The sequence below is a fragment of the Chiloscyllium punctatum genome, chromosome 1 (genome assembly GCF_047496795.1).
Source record: "Chiloscyllium punctatum isolate Juve2018m chromosome 1, sChiPun1.3, whole genome shotgun sequence".
NCBI lineage: Eukaryota > Metazoa > Chordata > Chondrichthyes > Orectolobiformes > Hemiscylliidae > Chiloscyllium > Chiloscyllium punctatum.
The window spans coordinates 50,162,665-50,185,152 of record NC_092739.1 but is presented as its reverse complement, the minus strand read 5'-3'; the positions used below and the strand labels follow the sequence as shown (position 1 = coordinate 50,185,152).

General features: G+C 42.8%; 1 protein-coding gene across 3 annotated transcripts in view; it reads left to right on the top strand.

Moving 5' to 3' along the window:
* Positions 1-22,488, top strand: part of tapt1b (transmembrane anterior posterior transformation 1b) — a 115,890-nt gene that overhangs the window by 2,070 nt on the left and 91,332 nt on the right. For all 3 annotated transcript variants that reach the window (XM_072557815.1, XM_072557632.1, XM_072557726.1), the window contains exon 2: positions 20,852-20,982. In XM_072557815.1, the coding sequence (XP_072413916.1) occupies positions 20,852-20,982 (131 nt within the window). The remainder of the gene's footprint in view (positions 1-20,851; positions 20,983-22,488) is intronic.

The following is a 22,488-nucleotide window of genomic DNA, read 5'->3' as shown; positions in this document are numbered from 1 at the left end:
CATGCTGACTATCTCTAATCATTCCTCGCCTCTCTTAATACATATAAATCTTACCTGTCAGAATCATCTCCAACAATGTACCTACCATTAATATCAAACTCACAGTCTATAGTTCCCAGCTTCTCCTTACATCCCATCTTAAAGGCACAGCATAAGCCTCCCACTAGCACCTCACCCGTGGTTATAGATAATACAAATATTTCTGGTTGTAAGTTTGCTCACTCAGCTGGTAGATTTGTACTCGGACATTTTGTCACCATGCTGGGTAACGTTATCAATGAGTCTCCAGTGAAGGGTTGGTGTTCTGTCCTGCTTGCTATTTATCTGTCTCGGTTTGTTATGGTAGGTGATACCATTTCTGGTTCTGTTTCTGAGAGGTTGGTAAGTGGGGTCAAAATCCATATGTTTGATGTATTGTCCCAGCCGAACTGGTGCCCCTCTTTGTCTGTGTGTATGGAGTTCAGTGATAGTTGGTCATATCTTTTGGTGGCTAGCTACTGCTCATGTATCCTGGTGGCTAGCTTCCTGACTGTCTAACATAATGTTTGTTGCAGACCTTGTAGGCGATTTTGTGGTGGTCCTTTAAATTCATCAGGAGCTGTTTCATGTGGTGGTAGGTTTGTGGACCACCATGATGCCTAGGGGCTGAAGTAGTCTGGATGTGATACACACCGATGAAGAGGGATACCAATTCAAGTGGGACAATACATCATCCTAGGACAGGCTAAACAGAGATATGCAGGGGAAATCCTAGAGGCCTGGCATTCAAACCAGACATATTAACAAACATATAGATTTGGACCCCATTTACCAAACTCTCAGAAACAGAACTGGAAATGGTATCATCTACCACAATAAACCGAGACAGATAAGTAGCAAGCAGGACAGAACGCTAGTGCTTCACTAGAGACTCACTGATATGTTAACTAGCATGGTGATGAAACGTCTGAGAACAAATCTACCAGCTCAGCGAGCAAACTTACAAACTGAGCTACAAATCTTCTCTAAAATCTCAAACAGATATTTCTGTTAGGGGCCCTGCAATTTCCTTCCTACCTCCCACAACATCCGATACACTTGATCAGGTCCTGGCGATTTATTCACCTTTGTTGTCTAAAACCTCCAGCACTTCCTCTTTTTTAATATGAACTGTTTTCAAAACATCAACATTTATTTCCCAGAGTTCTCTAGCCTCCATTTCTTTCTCCACAGTAAATGCAAAATATTCATTTAATATCTCTCCTATCTCCTGAGGTTCAATACAAAGATAACTTTGTTGATCTTTAAGGGGCCCTGCTCTCTATGTAGTTGTTCTTTTGCTCTTAATTTACTTGTAGAATCTTTCTGGATAATCCTTAACCTTTTCTGCCAAGGCTAGCTCATTTCCTTTCTTTGACTCCCTAATGTCCTCCTTAAGAATGCCACTATACTCTTTATATTCTTCAAGAGATTCATTTGTCTGTATTTAATTTTTTTTATTCTTGACTAGAACCTCAATATCTTTGTTCATCCATTGTTGCCCAATTTTATCAGCCTTACCATTCACTCAGCAGGAACATAATACCTTTTGTTATCACACTTTTGAAAGCCTCCCACTTGTCAGTTGCCTTTTTACCTACAAACTGTTTACTGCAATCAACTTTTGAAAGTTTTTACCTCATACCATTAAAATATGCCTGACTCCAGTTAAGAACATTAACTTTTATGGAAGGCTTATGCTTTTCTGTAACTATTTTAAAACTAATGGAATTGTGATCACTAGTCCAAACTTTTCCCCTGCTAATACTTCAGTCACTTGTATCTGCCTTATTTCCCTAGAGAAGGTCAAGTTTTACTCCTTCTCTGGTAGGAACATTTAAGTATTACATATTGAACACATTTAACAATTGAATTGAATTGAATTTATTGTCATGTGTACCGAGGCAAGTGAAAAGCTTTGTCTTGTGGCCAATACAGGCAGATCACATAATTAAGTTGCATAGATAGTAAATAATAGGTAAACAGTGGCAAAAACAAAAACACAGGTATAGGCAAATGTTAAGAGTTTGTGAGTCCATTCAGTATTCTAACAACAGTAGGATAAAAACTGTTTCAAAACCGGCTGGTGCATGTGTTCAGACTTCTGTACCTTCTCCTAATGGTAGAGGTTGTAAGAAAAGATAAATAGCAAGCAGGACAGAACACTGCCAGGGTGAGATGGATGTTTGAGAATGCTGGGCGGTTTTTCCTTGACAGCGGGCCTGGTAGATGGATTCCACAGATGAGAGTTGGCCTTTGTGATTGTCAGAGTTCTCCACTTTCTGTAACCATCTCTGATCTTGAATGGTACAGTTGCCATACCAGATAGTGATACATCCAGATAGGTGTGCCATAGAGAGCATTCTATGAAAGTTAGCAAGGGTATTCGCTGATATGCCAAATTTCCTCAGCTGCCTGAGGAAGAAGAGACGAGGTTGGGCCTTTGTAACCAGTGCATCCACATGGAGAGTCCAAGAAGGCTTGTTGTGGATGACCACTCCCAGGACCTTGACTCTCTCCACTTGTTCTACCTCTGTGCTGTTAATGTGTAGGGGGGCATGAGTAACATCCCGCCGAAAATCAATAATGAGTTCCTTGGTTTTGCTGGTGTTGAGAGCTAGGTTGTTCTCAGTGCACCATTTTTCCAGGTTTTCCGCCTCATAGTTAATGTTTGGAAAATTAAAATTCCCTACTATTACAACTTTATCATTCTTATGTGTATCTGACATCTCTGTACATATTTGCTCCTCAATTTTTCTCTGACAATTGGGGATCCTATAGTATAGTCCCATCAATGTGATCATTCCTTTCTTATTTCAACCAATATTTTTTGACTGACGATTCATCAGAAATATCCTTTCTAATTACAGTAGTAATGCTTACCTTTATCAAAAACACCATTCCCCCCCCCCCCCCCCCCCTCCTTTCTATCCTTCCTGGAACATTGAGCTGTCAGTCCTGTGCTTCTCTCAGCTAAGTTTCCATATTAGCTATGATGTTCATGTTTCAATACATGCCCTGAGTTCACCAGCTTTACTTGTAAAACTCCATGCGTTGAAATAAATGCAGATTAATTCATCAGACTTACGTCATTCTGTGACCTGCTCTTGTCTGTCTTTTCTCATTCAGAAACATCCTCATCTATCTTTCTCTTTTCACTGTTACTTAGGAAACCCCCCCAACCCTTCCCACTGATAGTTTATAGGCTGTTAATCTTTCAATCATTTTCAGGAGTTTTAGTTTTCATCACTATATTGATGTGCTCTGTTCATGACTGGCAGGCAATTCTTGTAATTTTGGACTTTACAATTTCTTATTTTCTACATATAATCATCTAAGTTATTAAATGTACTGAATTTAGAATTATTTAATCAGCAACATTTCTGAACCTATATGTTTTGGTAACCAGATAAGCTTCCCACCGCAGTCGCCCTCATATAACTAAAGACTTTATGATTAATTTTATTATCAAAACAATTGAAACCATTTGGATTAAGTGTCATTATTATTTGTTTTTGACTTGTATACCATAGTTTGAACATATGGCTTGCTTTGATCTAAATATGTATTTGCAGAATAATTAATTGATACTCCTCTACTCTCAACTTCTTGAGATGAAATTTAGTTTCATTTTCATGTTTGTTTTTCTTTATTTTCAGACTAGACAGTGGGCTGAAAGACATAGGAGCAGAAGTATGCCAATTGGCCCCACTGAGTTAGCTCTCCCACTCAATGAAATCAAGCCCTAATACTATCCCTGTGGCACTGCCACTTTGAAAATGTCCTGTTTATACCAACTTTGTATCTTCTATTAGTTAGCCAATCCTCTATCCATGTTAGTATGCTGCTTCCAACACCATGGACTCTTAATTTATTAAGTGGGCTTACGTGTGCTATTGTGTGAAATACCTTTTCGAAATTCAAAAATATTACATTAATGGTTCCTCTTTATGTGCCTGATTGTTACCTTATCAAAGAAGTGTCATAAATTTCGTCAGACGTGACAACCCTTTTATGATGCCATGCAAACTCTCCTAGATCATGTGTTTCTAAATGCTTTCCTCTTACATCCTTTATACAAAATGCTAACATATTGTCATGTAAGTAATTTTTTTTAAAAATCTGACTTGTATACTAACCATCCAGCTTTCATTTGTAGGTCTTTTTGTCTTCTAACAGATTATTATTTAGTTTTTCATTTGCTTAATTGCTGAAAACCTTGAAAGAGACTTCAGCTTCCATCTGAGCATAGTGTGTTGACTGCAAGAGTTGGATAACCTTTCTTGCATTAACTGCATAAATCATTGTTAAGATTTGGACATTCTCCAATGTATCTTGCTTTGCTTGTGCCAAATACAAATGACATTTGCCGCGTAAGCTTGTGCTGTCAGTTTTCAGAAATATGACCATGTACAGGAAGCAATTTGGATGAAAGTCTACAAAATGTGAACAATAATCATCTAATGTTTCTGATCGGTTCACATATTGGATATAGGAAAAGTTGCATTGTGATAGCTTCTTGATAGAGGATCATTCAATGTTACTTTTCTAGCTCTATGTTATGAAGTATTTTATAAAATTAGCAGGAGCAAGAGCAATCTCTATTAAATTACAAAACTCTTAAATCACACTCTGCTTTAAAATATGGCTGTTGTTAAGTCCAAGTCACTCACATAGCCACTTGGCCTAACCTCTTAATATCTGGTTATAATTATGTAATTGGGTAGTCAAGTAGACCCACTTCGTAGCAGTCTCAGTGTGTATACAGGCGACTAAATGTAACGTGCTTTCAAATTCCAATTGAGATGAATGTCAAGAAAGTATGTGTCTCAAATGAATATAGATGTTATTCATAGGCTTATTATTATTAGCCTCTTTTTTTTTCCAGAAATTTTCACTTGTTAATCCTATTCAGGAGAAGATCAACCTGTGAGAATCTCCTTTAGGAACCTTCGAAGTGTTTGCAGTTATTTAGCTCTGTCTTGTTGTAACCACATGTATTGTCTGTAGTTTAGCATCACACTCTTGACTCTAAGTCAGAATGTTCTGAGTTCAAGTCCCACTTGATTTGAGCAGAAAATCTAGACTGGAGTATAAGGACACAGAACTTATGCTGCAGCTATACAAAACTCTGGAAGGAGTACAGTGTAGGTATGTTATATTACATTCGTCCTGCCTGTTGTGGGTAAGGGCTCTTTTGTCCTTTTGTTGTTGCTGGTGAAGTTTGGCTGTGGGTTTGTGTGCTGTCATTATTCCCAGAAGACATAGGAGACATATGTAGACAGGCCAACAAGGGGCGAAGCCACATTAGATTTGGCACTGGGTAATGAGCCCGGCCTGGTGTTAGACTTGGAAGTAGGTGAGCGCTTTGGTGATAGTGATCACAATTCTGTTATGTTTACTTTAGTGATAGAAAGGGATAGGTGTATACCCCTGGGCAAGAGTTACAGCTGGGGGAAAGGCAATTATGATGCGATTAGGCAAGATTTAGGAAGCATAGGATGGAGAAGGAAACTGCAGGGGATAGGCACATTAGAAATGTGGAGCTTAGTCAAGGAAAAGCTACTGTGTGTCCTAGATTAGTATGTACCTGTCAGGCAGGGAAGAAGCTGTAGAGCGCGGGAGCCATGGTTTACGAAGGAAGTGGAATCTCTGGTCAAGAGGACGAAGAAAGCTTATGTTAGGATGAGATGTGAAGGCTCAGTTAGGGCGCTTGAGGGTTACAAGGTAGCCAGGAAAGGCCGAGAGAGCTCAGAAGAACCAGGAGCAGGCATGAGAAGTTGTTGGCAGATAGGATCAGGGTAAACCCTAAGGCTTTCTATAGGTATTTAAGGAATCAAAGAATGGCCATAATCTTACTCTCGTCAATCAAGGATAGTAGTGGGAAGTTGTGTGTGGAGTCAGAGCAGATAGGGGAAGCACTAAATGAATATTTTTCAACCGTATTCACTCTAGAAAGCTGTCGAGGAGATTACGGAGATACAGGCTACAAGACTAGGTGTGATTGAGGTTCACAAGGAGGAGGTATTAGAAATCCTGTAGAGTGTGAAAATAGATAGGTCCCCTGGGCTGGATGGGATTTATCCTAGGATCCTCTGGGAAGCCAGGGAGGAGATTGCCAATCCTTTGGCATTGATCTTTAAATTGTCATTGTCTACAGGAATAGAGCCTGTAGACAATGACAATTGAGACTGGAGGATAGCAAATGTGGTTCCCCTGTCCAAGAAGGGGAGTAGAGACAATCCTGGTCATTTTAGACCAGTGAGCCTTACTTCAGTTGTTGGTAAAGTGTTGGAAAAGATTAGAAGAGAGAGGATTTATAATCATCTAGAAAAGAATAATTTGATTAGGGATAGTCAGCACGGTTTTGTGAAGGGTAGGTCGTGCCTCACAAACCTTATTGAGTTCTTTTGAGAAGGTGACCAAACAGATAGATGAGAGTAAACCGGCTGATATGGTGAATATGGATTTCAGCAAAGCGTTCGATACGGTTCACCACAGTATTGTACAAAATGCGGAGGAATGGAATTGTGGGAGATATAGCAGTTTGGATCAGTAATTGGCTTGCTGAAAGAAGACAGAGGGTTTTGGTTGATGGGAAATGTTCATCCTGGAGTCCAGTTACTAGTGGTGTACCGCAAGGGTCGGTGTTGGGTCCACTGCTGTTCGTCACTTTTATAAACGACCTGGATAAGGGCATAGAAGGGTGGGTTAGTAAATTTGCAGACGACACTAAGGTCGGTGGAGTTGTGGATAGTGACGAAGGATACTGTAGGTTACAGAGAGACATAGATAAACTGCAGAGCTGAGCTGAGAGGTGGCAAATGAAGTTTAATGTGGACAAGTGTGAGATGATTTATTTTGGTTGGAGTAACCGGAATGCAAAGTACTGGACTAATGGTAAGATTCTCGGTAGTGTAGATGAGCAGAGAGATCTCAGTGTCCAGGTACACAGATCCTTGAAAGTTGCCACCCAGGTTGACAGGGTTGTTAAGATGGCATACAGTGTTTTAGCTTTTATCGAGTTCCGGAACCATGAGGTAATGCTACAGCTGTACAAAACTCTAGTGCGGCCGCAATTGGATTATTGTGTACAGTTTTGGTCACCACATTATAAGAAGGATGTGGAAGCTTTGGAAAGGGTGCAGAGGAGATTTACTAGGATATTGCCTGGTATGGAGGGAAGGTCTTACGAGGAAAGGCTGACGGACTTGAGGCTGTTTTCATTAGAGAGAAGAAGGTTGAGATGTGACTTAATAGAGACATATAAGATAATCAGAGGGTTAGATAGGGTGGACAGGGAGAGCCTTCTTCCGAGAATGGTGACGGCGAGCACGAGGGGGCATAGCTTTAAATTGAGGGGTGATAGACATAGGACAGATGTCAGAGGTAGTTTCTTTACTCGGAGAGTAGTAAGGGTATGGAATGCTTTGCCTGCAATGGTAGTAGATTTGCCAACTTTAAGTGCATTTAAGTCGTCATTGGACAAGCATATGGACATACATGGAATAGTGTAGGTTAGATGGGCTTCAGATTGGTATGACAGGTCGGCGCAACATTGAGGACTGAAGGGCCTGTACTGCGCTGTAATGTTCTATGTTCTATGAGTCTCGTTTTTAGTTCTGAGACGTTTCTGAGGTGGGGTAGGTCCTTTTTTAAAAAATGAGTAACACCTATGCAAAGTCTTTGCCAATAATGGGTATCCTATCAGCTTCATCTGCCAATGCCTGGCAACAAACAATACCAAAAAGACACTGTGCCCCCCAACACTGACCATCCTACCCTACATTAGAAACATCTCCAAACTAACAACAAGACTTCTATGTCCTCTGGGAATAACAAACCCACAGCCACACTTCACCAGCTACTATACAGGGCAAAAGACCCCATAACATGTTGGACAAACATGATATATAAAGTACCATGCAGCAAATGGGCAGGAATCTGCCAACAGAATACACAAGCATCAGCTTGCAACAAAAAGACACGGCCAGTCCTGCCTCATGTCAATATACACTGACAATGAAGGACAGATAGCTTTGGCAAATAGAATTAAGGAGAATCCAAAGGGTTTTTACAAATATATTAAGGACAAAAGGGTAACTAGGGAGAGAATAGGGCCCCTCAAAGATCAGCAAGGTGGCCTTTGTGTGGAGCCACAGAAAATGGGAGAGATACGAAATGAATATTTTGCATCAGTATTTACTATGGAAAAGGATATGGAAGATATAGACTGTAGGGAAATAGATGGTGACATCTTTCAAAATGTCTAGATTACAGAGGTGGAAGTGCTGGATGTCTTGAAAAGGTTAAAAGTGGATAAATCCCCAGAACCTGATCAGGTGTACCCAAGAACTCTGTGGGAAGCTAGAGAAGTGAATGCTGGGCCTCATGCTGAGATATTTGTATCATCGATAGTCACAGGTGAGGTGCCGGAAGAATGGAGGTTGGCAAACGTGGTGCCACTGTTTAAAAAGGGCAGTAAAGACAAGCCAGGGAACTATAGACCGGTGAGCCTGACCTTGGTAGTGGGCAAGTTGTTAGAGGGAATCCTGAGGGGCAGGATGTACATGTATTTGGAAAGGCAAGGACTGATTAGGGATAGTCAACATGGCTTTGTGCGTGGGAAATCATGTCTCACAAACTTGAGTGTTTTGAAGAAGTAACAAAGAAGATTGATGAGGACAGAGCAGTAGGTGTGATCTATATGGCCTTCCTTAAGGCGTTTGACAAGGTTCCCCATGGGAGACTGATTAGCAAGGTTAGATCTCATAGAATACAGGGAGAATTAGCCATTTGGATACAGAACTGGCTCAAAAGTAGAAGACAGAGGGTGGAGGGTTGTTTTTCAGACTGGAGGCCTGTGACCAGTGGAGTGCCACAAGGATTGGTGCTGGGTCCTCTACTTTTTGTCATATACATAAATGATTTGGATGTGAGCATAAGAGGTACAGTTAGTAAGTTTGTAGATGACACCAAAATTGGAGGTGTAGTTGTCAGTGAAGAAGGTCACCTCAGATTACAACAGGAACTGGGCAATGGGCTGAGAAGTGGCAGATGGAGTTTAATTCCGATAAATGCGAGGTGCTGCATTTTGGGAAAGCAAATCTTAGCAGGACTTATACACATAATGCTAAGGTCCTAGGGAGTGTTGCTGAACAAAGAGACCTTGGAGTGCAGGTTCATAGCTCCTTGAAAGTGGAGTCACAGGTAGATAGGATAGTGAAGAAGGCGTTTGGTATGCTTTCTTTTGTTGGTCAGAGTATTGAATATAGGAGTTGGGAGGTCATGTTGCGGCTGTACAGGACATTGGTTAGGCCACTGTTGGAACATAGCATGCAATTCTGGTCTCCTTCCTATCGGGAAGATGTTGTGAAACTTGAAAGGGTTCAGAAAAGATTTACAAGGATATTACCAGGGTTGGAGGATTTGAGCTAAAGGGAGAGGCTGAACAGGCTGGGGCTGTTTTCTCTGGAGCGTCGAAGGCTGAGGGGTGACCTTATAGAGGTTTACAAAATTAGGAGGGACATGGATAGGATAATTAGACAAAGTCTTTTCCCTGGGGTCGGGGAGTCCAGAACTAGAGGGCATAGGTTTAGGGTGAGAGGGGAAAGATATAAAAGAGACCTATGGGGCAACCTTTTCACGCAGAGGGTAGTACGTGTATGGAATGAGCTGCAAGAGGATGTGGTGGAGGCTGATACAATTGCAGCATTTAAGAGGCATTTAGATGGGTATATGAATAGGAAGGGTTTGGAGGGATATGGGCCAGATGGTGGCAGGTGGGACTAGATTGGGTTGGGATATCTGGTTGGCTTGGACGGAAGGGTCTGTTTCTATGCTGTACATCTCTATGACTCTATGACTAATTCAACTGGGACAATTGTTACAATACTGGGACAGGCAAAACAAAGACAAGCTCGGCATTCCCTAAAGGCCTGGTATTCATCCACTGGTTCCACAAACAAACACATTGAAATAGACCCCATCTACAGATCAATACAGTTCAAAACCAGAAGTAGAACACCCACCACAACAGACAGAATCGTGTAAATTCGGACAGATCACAATGATAGCGCTTCATCCAGAGGCTACACAGCACTGAAGAAGTCAGCCAGGAAGAAGATGAAACGTTTGCTGATTGTCCAGAGACATTGAACATAACCCGTCTGCACTGACGGTTGGATCTAACAAACCATGCATGCTATTTCGTGTTGGGAAGTTCTCTCCTTTTTTTTGACCAATATTTATCAATTAGTCAAAAACTAAAAACAAAGTGTCTATTTATTTACTTAATTGCTTTTATGGGATCTTGCTATGTGAAAATTTACTGAGCTTTTTTGCTAAATCAGGTGCTTACAGAACAAGAGTATTTGGTTGGCTGTAAAGGGCTTTGGAATATCCTGATATCAAAAATGCAATTTAAATCTTTTTTGAATTGAATTCCTATCATCAAATCAGGAAGGGTGAAGTTAATCCCCTCTTTGCCCCACTCCACTACTGAGTTGATTACAACCAAATTTGAATTTAAAAGTGAGGTGATTATTGTCAATTTAATAAATAAAGCTTTACTATGTGTACTGTAACTTGGTATAGAGAGACCCCTCTCCTTATGAAGTCTTTAAAGCATGTTTCAAGGTTTGGACAAATCTCTTGTTAGTTGCAAGGTGATCACAGAGTCAATTTCACAAGTCTGACACTCATTTTCCAGGTACTTGTACTTCAGACTCTGGACCACTGTCACTCATGACTTGTTTGGGATTCCCAAGCCTGGCAAATATTTCATCCAGTTGGTTTATTGTTGCTTCCGCTGATACAACTTCATGTCCACTACTTTGGGCCACTTGGAGTGAGCATCCATTAGTAGCATCTGTGCCTTTACCAGTCCTGCAAAATCAACTTGAATTTGTTGCCATGGTGTTTGAGGCCGTTTCCATGGTGAAGGGGCAATAACCATAGCACCTTTCTTACTACTACATGGGATTATCCATCCACTCATCCCACTTTCTCCTCAGTCTGGAAGTCTACATTCATCCATCAAAGATATCCTTGGTGCACTTGTTCCAGCACTTTTCCTCTTAACAGGAAAATAATTAACAATTCTCATTCTCACATTCAATATCCATCAGTATAGACAACTCCCTACAATTGGGCAGGTAAGGGGTAATTCTGGGCAGTTTCCATGACTGATCGTCCCTCTTAGGACTGAGTCCACCACTCGGCTCAAAACCAGATTGTTCCAAGTAGCGTTCCGCACCTGATTGCCCAAAACCAGCACCTTGTCATCCTGGGATAAGTACATAATTTTTAGGTTCCAGTCTTTTATTCCCCAATAATGGCACCCTTGACATCTGCAATGCTATGCTTCTCTGCCTGTTGGTATTTGAGTTCAAGTGAGTAGGCTGACAGAGCCAGTGCCTATCTGTTCAGATATGCTGCTGGCATTGACAGTATCCCTGTGTACATACCAAAATGGAGATTAGAGGTCTGTGGTCCGTCAGTAGCATGAAGTGCTAGCTATAAAGGAAATGGATGAAATTCTTAACATTGAGTATGAAGCTCAATCCTTCTTTTTCAACTTGAGCATGATTCTCCTCTGTTTCATTAGTGACCTTGATGCAGGCACAATGGGCCTTTCTCTCCATTTGGTAAGATGTGTAACAGTACAGCGCTAATGCCTTAAGGGGAGCCATCACAGACAAACTGTAGTGGCAACTTTGGATCGAAATGCATTAACCCTTCTGACCTTTTTTAAGGATTGCTTCACCTTCCAGTCAGCCACCTCCCATTTCTGGATCTGTTTCCACGGCCACCCTTTTACCAACCAGGGAATCCTAGTTGCCATATAGCACCCAAGATTGGCATTGTAATTTACCAGAGGAGGGTGGGGGTGGGGAGAAAGTAGCATAGAGTACAATGGGTGAGTGGGGGAGGAGATGAAGGTGATAGGTCAAGGAGGAGAGAGTGGAGTGGATAGGTGGAAAAGGAGATAGGCAGGTAGGTCAAGTCCGGACAAGTCATGGGGACAGTGCTGAGCTGGAAGTTTAGAACTAGGGTGAGGTGGGGGAAGGGGAAATGAGGAAACTGTTGAAGTCCACATTGATGCCCTGGGGTTGAAGTGTTCCGAGGCGGAAGATGAGGCGTTCTTCCTCCAGGCAAATGGTGGTGAGGGAGCGGCGGTGAAGGAGGCCCAGGCCCTCCATGTCCTTGGCAGAGTGGGAGGGGGAGTTGAAATGTTGGGCCACGGGGCGGTGTGGTTGATTGGTGCGGGTGTTCCAGAGATGTTCCTTAAAGCGCTCTGCTAGGAGGCGCCCAGTCTCCCCAATGTAGAGGAGACCGCATTGGGAGCAACGGATACAATAAATTATATTAGTGGATGTGCAAATAAAACTTTGGATGTGGAAGGCTCCTTTAGGGCCTTGGATAGAGGTGAGGGAGGAGGTGTGGGCGCAGGTTTTACAGTTTCTGCGGTGGCAGGGGAAAGTGCCAGGATTGGAGGGTGGGTTGTAGGTGGGTGTGGACATGACCAGGTAGTCATGGAGGGAACGGTCTTTGCGGAAGGTGGAAAGGGGTGGGGAGGGAAATATATCCCTGGTGGTGGGGTCTGTTTGGAGGTGGCGGAAATGTCGGCGGATGATTTGGTTTATGTGAAGGTTGGTAGGGTGGAAGGTGAGCACCAGGGGCATTCTGTCTCTTTGTTGGCTACATAGAGCAGTTGATCTTCCGTAATTACACCAGCACCACTCCCCACCTCTACCTTCGCTGCATTGATGACTGCATTGGCGCCAACTCGTGCTCCCGCGAGGAGGTTGAGCAATTCATCAACTTCACCAACACATTCCACCCTGACCTTAAATTTACCTGGACCATCTCTGACACCACCCTCCCCTTCCTGGACCACTCCACCTCCATTAATGACGACCGACTTGACACTGACATTTTTTACAAACTCACCGACTCCCACACCTACCTGGATTACACCTCTTCCCACCCTTCCTCTTGCAAAAATGCCATTATATATTCCCAAGTCCTCCGCCTCCGCCGTATCTGCTCCCAGGAGGACCAGTTCCACCACAGAACACACCAGATGGCCTCCTTCTTTAGAGACCACAATTTCCCTTCCCACGTGGTTAAAGATGCCCTCCAACGCATCTCGTCTACATCCCGCACCTCCGCACTCAGACCCTACCCCTCCAACCGTAACAAGGACAGAACGCCCCTGGTGCTCACCTTCCACCCTACCAACCTTCGCATAAACCAAATCATCCGCCGACATTTCCGCCACCTCCAAACAGACCCCACCACCAGGGATGTATTTCCCTCCCCACCCCTTTCCGCCTTCCGCAAAGACCGTTCCCTCCGTGACTACTTGGTCAGGTCCACGCCCACCTACAACCCACCCTCCAATCCTGGCACTTTCCCCTGCCACCGGAGGAACTGTAAAACCTGCGCCCGCACCTCCTCCCTCACCTCTATCCAAGGCCCTAAAGGAGCTTTCCACATCCATCAAAGTTTTACTGGCACATCCACTAATATAATTCATTGTATCCATTGCTCCCGATGCGGTCTCCTCTACACTAGGGAGGCTGGGCGCCTTGTAGCAGAGCGCTTTAGGGAACATCTCCGGGACACCCGCACCAATCAACCACACCGCCCCGTGGCCCAACATTTCAACTCCCCCTCCCACTCTGCCGAGGTCCTGGGCCTCCTTCACTGCTGCTCCCTCACCACCAGACGCCTGGAGGAAGAACGCCTCATCTTCCGCCTCGGAACACTTCAACCCCAGGGCATCAATGTGGACTTCAACAGTTTCCTCATTTCCCCTTCCCCTACCTCACCCTTGTTCTAAACTTCCAGCTCAGTACTGTCCCCATGACTTGTCCGGACTTGACCTACCTGCCTATCTCCTTTTTCACCTATCCACTCCACTCTCTCCTCCTTGACCTATCACCTTCATCCCCTCCCCCACTCACCCATTGTACTCTATGCTACTCTCTCCCCACCCCCACCCTCCTCTAGCTTATCTCTCCACGCTTCAGGCTCACTGCCTTTATTCCTGATGAAGGGCTTTTGCCCGAAACGTCAATTTTGAAGCTACTTGGATGCTGCCTGAACTGCTGTGCTCTTCCAGCACCACTAATCCAGAATCTGGTTTCCAGCATCTTGCAGTCATTGTTTTTACCTTGTAATTTACCAGATCCAAGAACGATCTTGGTTGACACACATTCCTCACCTAGTGGCCTTCTTGATAGCCTCCATTTTATTGGGCACCTTGTTGTCCCTTATAATCGATTACATGACCCAAGTACTCTATAAAGTCTTCAAAAAACTTGTATTTCTCCCTTGTAGGCTGCGCTCCTACAATCTTTTTAGGGTTCCTTCTGAATTTTTCAAATGGTTCTCTTCAGAGGATCCAGTAATAAAAATATTATCCAGATAATACTGGGAACTTGGCAACCCACTTAATATTTGATCCACAGCCCTCTGAAATAGAGCCAGCTCTGACATGACGCTTAAAGGAGGCTCTTGCAGTAGTAAAGTCACCTATATGTCGTTATCATCAGTGGTGGCTGAGTCTCCTTTGCGACCCCATCTGTAGGTAGGTCTGCAATTGATCCCTTTTTGAAAATTTCTTTCCACCCCCAGTCCACTGAATAGTTGTTCTCTGAGCAGTAGGGGGTATTGATCCGCATTCAGGATGGGGTTGACTGTGATCCTAAAGTCACCACAGTACTCACTATGCCACATTGTTAAGACCGGAACAATGAGAGTAGCCCATTTGCCTGTGGTTACTGGTGCCAACGCTTCCAGATTCACCAGGTGTTCAAATTCCACTGCCACTTTAGGCTGGATCTCAAACAGTATCAGATGTGCCTTCATACTCCTACGCTGAGCCTCTGGCTTTATCTGCAATTTAATTTTCACTCCTTTTATTTCTCCCAGTATACGTTTGAAGGCATATTTGTATTTATCAGGAGCATCCAAATAATCCAGGGTATTTGCCTTTTGCTCCATAAAGTGGCAATTTTGCTTACTGATCCCGTAACTGTACTTTTACCAGCACATAGCTGTTCGGTGACACCACTTATTCTCTGCATGTCTGCAGTATAATCCTCGGAGAACCTAAGGACTGCAGATGCTAGAGAGTCAGAATCAAAGTGTGGTGCTGGAAAAGCACAAGAGGTCAGGCAGCATCTGAGGAGCAGGAGAATCGATGTTTTGGGCACAGGCCCTTCATCAAGAATGTGTTGAGGGAGGAGGTTGAGAGATAAATAGGAGGGGGGTGTGGCTGGGGGGGAAGGTAGCTGAAAAAGCGATATTTGGATGCGGGGGGGGGGGAATTTGGTGATAGGTGGGAAGGAAGATGGACAGGTGGGACAGTTCAAGAGGGTGATGCCATGTTGGAGGGTTGGATCTGGGATAAGGGAGGAAGACAGGAGATGAGGAAACTGGTGACATCAACGTTGATGCCGTGTGGTTGGAGGGTCTCAAGGGGGAACATGAGGCGTTCTTTGTCCAGGCACTGGGTAGCTAGAATTTGACTGTGGAGGTGGCCCAGGACTTTGCATGTCCTTGGCGGAGGAGTTGAAGTGGTCGGCCACAGGGTGGTGGGGTTGTTTGGTGCCCAGAGATAGTCCCTAAAATTTTCCTGAAGTTGACATCCTGTGTCCCCAATGTGGAGGAGACCACATCAAGAACAACGGACAGAGTAGTTGAGGTGTTTGGATGGGTAGGAACATCTCTGCTGGATGTGGAAGGATCCTTTGGGGTTTTGGATGGAGGTGAGGGGGGAGATGTGTGCACAGGTTTTATACCTCTTGTGTTGGCAAGGGAAGGTGTCAGGAGTGGAGGGTGGGTTGGTAGGGGTGCATTGACCTAACGAGGAAGTTGTAGAGGGAATTGTCTCTGCGGAATGCTAGTCGGTATGGGGAGGGAAATATATCTGTGACGGTGGGGTCTGACTATAGAAATAGCGAAGGATGATGCGTTGTATCTGGAATTGGTGGGGTGGAAGGTGTGGACTGGGGGTGTTCTGTCCTTGTTGCGGTTGGAGGGGAGGGGTTCAAGGGTGGAAGTGGGGAAAGTGGAAGAGATGCGCTGGAGGGCATTGTTGAGACCTGGTAGGGGGAATTTCGGTCCTTGAAGTAGGAGGTCATCTGGGATGCTCTGGAGTGGAATTGCACCCACGAGGAGTTTGAACAGTTCATCAACTTCACAAACCCTCTATCCCTTATTCACTAATCCCCCATCTCTGCCGTATCTGATCCGAGGAGGAGCAAATTCACTCCAGAACATCCCAGATGGCCGCCTTCTTCAAGGGCCGCATTTCCCCTCTCACGTGCTCAACAATGCCCTCCAGTGCATCTCCTCCACTTTCCGCACCTGGGCCCTTGAACCCCTCCGCTCCAACTTCAACAAGGATAGAACCCCCTGGTCCTCAGCTTCCACCAGTTTTCAGATACAGAACATCATCTTCTGCCATTTCTGTCACCTACAGTAAGACCCCACCACCAGAGATATATTTTCCTCCCCAACCCTATCAGCATTCCGCAGAGATCATTCTTTCCACTACTCCCTCGTTAGGTTCATGCCCCCAACCTCCACTCCTGGCACCTTCTCTTGCCACTGCAAGAGGTGTAAAACCTGCACCCACATCTCTCCCCTCCTCTCCCCTCCATCTAAGGCCCCAAAGGATCCTTCCACATCCGGCAGAGATTCCCTGCACATCCAACACCACCTCTACGGTGTCTGTTGCTCTTGATATGATCTCTTCTACAGTGGGGAGACAGGACACCAATTCACGAAATGTTTCAGAGAATATTCTTGGACACACGTAACAAACAATATTACCACCCTGTGGTCGACCACTTCAACTCCCCCTCCCACTCTGCCAATGACATACAAGTCCTGGGCCTACTCCATCACTAAATCCAAGCCACCTGATGCCTGGATGAAAAATGCCTCATCTTCTGCCTTGGGATCCTCCAACCACACGGCATCAATGTCAATTTCACCAGTTTCCTCATCTCCCCTCTTTTCCCCCCCCCCCCCCCCCCTGAATTTCATCCCATTTCCGTCCCTCCAACTCAGCACCACCCTCTTGAACGGTCCCTCCTGCCCATCTTCCTTCGCACCTATCTGCTCCACCCTCCACTCTGACCTATCACTATCCTCCCCCACCTGCATCCACTTATCGCCTTCTCAAGGATCTTCTCCCAGCCCCACCCCAACCCCCACTTCTATTTATCTCTCAGCCCCCTTCTGCACTCCTGATGAAGCGTTTATGTCTGAAACATTGATTCTCCTACTCCTCGGATGCTGCCTGACCTGTTGTGCTTTTCCAGTGCCACACATTTCAACTGTGCCCTCAACATCTGATACTCTGATTCAGGAATCAGGGACACCGCTGCCTCCTTATCCACTTCCATTTTTACTGTCTTCCCCTCCACTTTGTGAAGAATCCCACAAACTATCCGTTTCACCCCAATACATTTAACTGAGACTCTACTGACTCTAGGCTGCCTTCTTCCACAGATTCAGCTGACTTCCTGTGTACCCCCTATCTGGTGGCATGTACCTTATGTCTTGTCCGCAGGGCTGTTTCTCTCTGACTCTCCTTTTCTTAGGTTGTACACAGCAATTTCAGGCAGTGCAATCCACTTACTTAATACCTGCAGCACTGGGATGCTCGAGTCCAACACGTTGACTTCTTATGGCCACTTAGTCACATCACACTCTGCTGCGTTTCCAATGCTTGATGCACCTAGACATCACTGGCAGCCAACTCCATCAAGGTAACAATTTCAAAAGCTGCCTTGAAATCCTGGTATCACCTTGTTGGTAGCTTCTGATGTGTTGGAGGCCACACACTGAATGGTCCCGCAAGGCATCTTGGAGGAACCCTCTGAACTCACAACGTTCTGCTAATCTCTTTCAGGCATATAAGATGTTCCCTCACTTGAGTGATTGATCTGCTAAGGGCTTGACATATTTTCTATTTTATCTCTATAGCACCTGTACTTATTAATTTTAATGTTGTTTGGCAAGTTTTAGTTATTCTTCATTGAAATGAACATATTGAAATAGTTTGATAAATTGTGGCAAATTTATAATCTCAGATTTAACATATTTCACATGAACAAAATCTGTTCGTTTAGGTTCATTGCATTGATATTGAATTGAGCTAATTATTGACATTGCCTTGTCAGTTACTCAAGTTAATCTGTATAGTACAGTAAATTTCTGGAATGGGACGATTAGTTCTTCTGTATATTGTCTGACTTTTTGGAGTATTGTTCATCTTGTTTTTGATATTTACTAAACTAGCTTTTTAACTTGGTGATTAATAGTTTTACCCACACCAATAAACTTGAGTAGCTTAATTGCTTGATTTATAAATTGAATCAGTCAGCAAGCACTTTAGGTGATCATTCTGTGTTTTGTGGAAAAAAGAAGCTATATTTCTTGTCAGAAATGTCTGAGTAATATCTTAAGCAGTGCCTGTGCTCTTTTTCCTCCTTTTTTTTCCTATTAAAATACATGATTAATATGTTCATCAAAATCAAACAATAGTTTGTTTAAATTTGTCGTGCATAACTTGTTTTGAATGTTCTATTTCAGATTTAAATATCAGTTGAAATGAGTTTTCTTTTTAAAGCTTGAATCTTTTATACAACATGTTTTGCTCCTATTTAAACTGTTATGAATAATTACTTTCATTTTGTATTTGCTGAGTTTGCAAGATCACTTTTTAAGTCAGAGTCATACAGCAGAAAACAGACCCTTCAGTCCAATTGTCCATGCCAATTAGGTTTCCTAAACTGAAGTAATCCCATTTGCCTGCATTTCACCCATACCCCTCTAAAGCTTTCCTATCCATGTGTCTGTTCAAATGCCCTTTAATGTTGTTGTAATTGTACTTGCCTCTACCACTTCCACCGGCAGCTCATTTCATATACGTACTACCCTCTCTGTGAAAAGGTTGCCTCTCAGATCCCTGTTAAATCTCCCCCCTCTTACCAAAACCTACACCCACTAGTTTTGGACTGTCCTAATCTGGGGAAAAGACTTTGGCTATTCACTTTATCTATACCCCTCATGATTTTATAAACCTCTAAAAGGTTAGCCCTCAGCCTTCTATGCTCCAGAGGAAAAAAGTCTTAGCCTATCCACTCACATTCCAATCTCCATAACACCCTTGCGTATCTTCTGCACCCTTTCAAGCTTCACATTCTTCCTTTAGATGGGTTACTGGAATTGATCAAGATCCCATTGTACTCTTAGATAATCTTCACTGACCACTATACCAATAATTTTGGTGGCATCTGCAAACCAACTAACCATGCCTTCTGTACTCTCGTCCAAATTGTTTACATAAATGATGAACAACAGCGGGTGCAGCATCGATCCTTGCATCACACTACTGGTCATAGGCCTCCAGTCTGAACAACAACACTGTTTCTTACTGTCAAGTTAATTTAGTATCCAATAGGTTTGCTCTCCCTGGGCCCCGTGTGATCTAACCTAACTAGTCAACCATACGGAACGTTGTTGAATGCGTTGGTAAAGTCCATGTAGACAATGTCTAACACACTGCTTTCATCTGTCTTCTCAGTAACCTCTTCAACAAATTCAACCATTTGTGAGACAAGATTTCCAGTGCAGAAAGCCATGTTGACTATCCCTAATTAGTCCTCGCCTTTTCAAATACATGTAGATCCTGTGTCTCAGAAATCCTCCAACAACATATCCACCACTGATTTTAGACTCACTAGTTTGTAAGTTCCCTGTTTTTTTCTTTAAGCCTTTCCTAAATAATGGCCCACCAATGGCCATTCTCCAGTCTTCTGGCACCTTACCCATAGCTGTCAATGATACAAATATCTCTGCTATTTATGTCCTAATTTCCCAAATGTTTCCTGGAATACTCTTGATCAAGTCCCAGGAATTTATCTACCTTTATGCTTTTTAAAGTGCCACCTCTTCAGTAATGTGACTTTTTTTCAAGATATCACTACTCATTTCGCCCAAGTTCCCTAGATTTCATTTCTTTCCCCACAGTAAAAACTGATGTGAAGTATTCATTTAGGAGCTCATGCATCTACTGTGATTCCATACCTAGATTAATAATTGCTTAATAAATGAGACAAATGACTAGCATTCTGCCCTCAGTACACATTTTGCCACTATATCATGGCAATCAATTTTCATCTGAATTTAATACCTGAGATTTCCCAGCCTAAAACGGTTTGGAGAAACACTGACTTAAATTGGCCTCGGCCACCCGATAAGGATGAGCCAAGCTCGTGAAACCAATGTGAGATAAACAAAGATAATCTGAGCAAAATTAACATTTTATCAAAAGGCACTGAACCTCTCTCAGTCGTGAAGAAACTTTTTTGTCCTCTGTTTTTGATTTATAACTTTTTGGATGTTTCATAATTCAGATTAAAGTCACTATTGAGATTTTCTATCTTAAAAACAATGATGAGGGAATACACATGTGAACTGTATTTTGGGAAAATGGCTTTTGGGCAGAGGATAAAAGAAAATGGATTTGTATCTCTGTTTTCCAGTGTCATATTTTTAATATATTGTTCTGTGTTAGTAGCTAATAAAATTGCTGTTTCTTCTATTTAACATAACTTTTTCATTTTGAACCAGTTGACTACAAATTTAACTATATTTTGATAGTATCGTGTGTTTGGAAGTCTAAAATCTTTGCAATTGAGGGAAAAAAGAGGGAAGCTAATTCACTCACCTGGTCATAACATTTCAAGAAATATCAAAGTAACTAACGAATAATGCATATTTTAATGCTTTTTTAATATAGATTTGTCCCTGCTGAGATTTATTAGTGCTGAGTTGACAAGGGGGTATCTTTTGGAACACAATGAAGCCAAATACAAAGAGAGGAGGGAGAAAGTGTACACATGTTTGCGAATTCCTCGGGAACTGGAAAAGGTAATATTCCTTTACATTTGTAGGTTGTTGACTAAAATTGAACATATTTTTGTTATTAATGATCTCACCTATATCATTGGTTTTAATATTTTTGCTATTAGCTTTTACATTATTCTGAATCTTCAGTTTTTTCTCTGTAAAATTCATGATAAATGATTAAAGGTAAGTGCATTTTATTTTCTTCTTTGCTTTTAGAGAATACTTCAAAGTGGTTACTATGTAATTTACTTAACCTTCATGACATTATACTATTGTGTGTCATGAACTCCCTAATACTTGGTGTCGAAAGCAAGTAATGTTAGGCGAAATGAAATGCGTGTCACAGGTATCACTAGATCTTTGTGCACAGCTTTGTTGAGGTCAGTAGTTAGTGCTGACACTTCATTAACTGCAAACTCTCAACAATATATTGAAGTGAATGCTTGGGTTACACTCTTCTGGAAATTGCTCAGAGTGTCCAACATTAGTGAATGCCCATATTTAGTTTCTGGTGATCGTTATTTCTCTTGGCAGTGAAGTAGAACTGCCCCTGATGATGACAACGACTCCAACCCCAGCCCTCTCCACCACCACTTTAAACTTGCTAGATTCATTGATGGCTCATAATCTTATCATTTATCATGCATTTTCCCTACAGTGTTTTCAAAGTTATTTCTAAAATAAGTTAATTCAATCAATTATTTTGCATAAATTGTTTAATTTCCAATGAATAAACAAACTGAAAAACAATGGATTTCAGTAACATAGTTTACATTCACATATTGACTGACCTTTGTTTTAATATTTTGTTTGCAAATATCAAACTCTTCCAAAAGCATATGTTAAACTTAAAAAGCCCAAAGCTTTTTGAAAGCAGACTGCACAATCAGCAATTGAAGTATATCTATTTTCCTAGGATGCATCAATATCATTCTCTCTGATGGAATCACTTTCTTTAGCATTCAGCTTTTGTTGCTGAAGCTTGACACCACATTTACAAACATTCACTTCCTCCACCATCAATGCCCAATAGCAGCAGTGTGTATTGCTGAGGTGTTCTGCAAAGTGGTCACACAATCTGCATTTTGTCTTGACAATGTAAGGGACACTGTCTTGTGAGCAATGAATACAGTAGACCAAGTTTAAATAAGTACAAGAAAAATGTTGCTTCACGTAGTAAGTGCTGGGATCTTGGATCGTGAGGAAGGAGGTGGTGATGGTGCAAGTGTTAGATCTTGTGCAATTGCTTGGGAAGACGCCATAGGTGAATGTGGAAGTATTAGGAGACTAGGATGCCACGAAGGGAACAGTAACTGAAGAATGCTGGCAATGAGAGAAGGAGAAAACGTAGGACCAAATTACTGCAGATGCTGGATTCTGTACTGAAAACAAAATGCTGGAAATCACGGTGGGTCAGGCAGCACCCATGGAGAGAGAGAGCAAGCTAGTGTTTTGAGTCTAGGTGACGCTTCATCAGAGCACATCAGATGTATTTGGAAGTAGTATCCTGCTGGAGGTGGTGGAAAT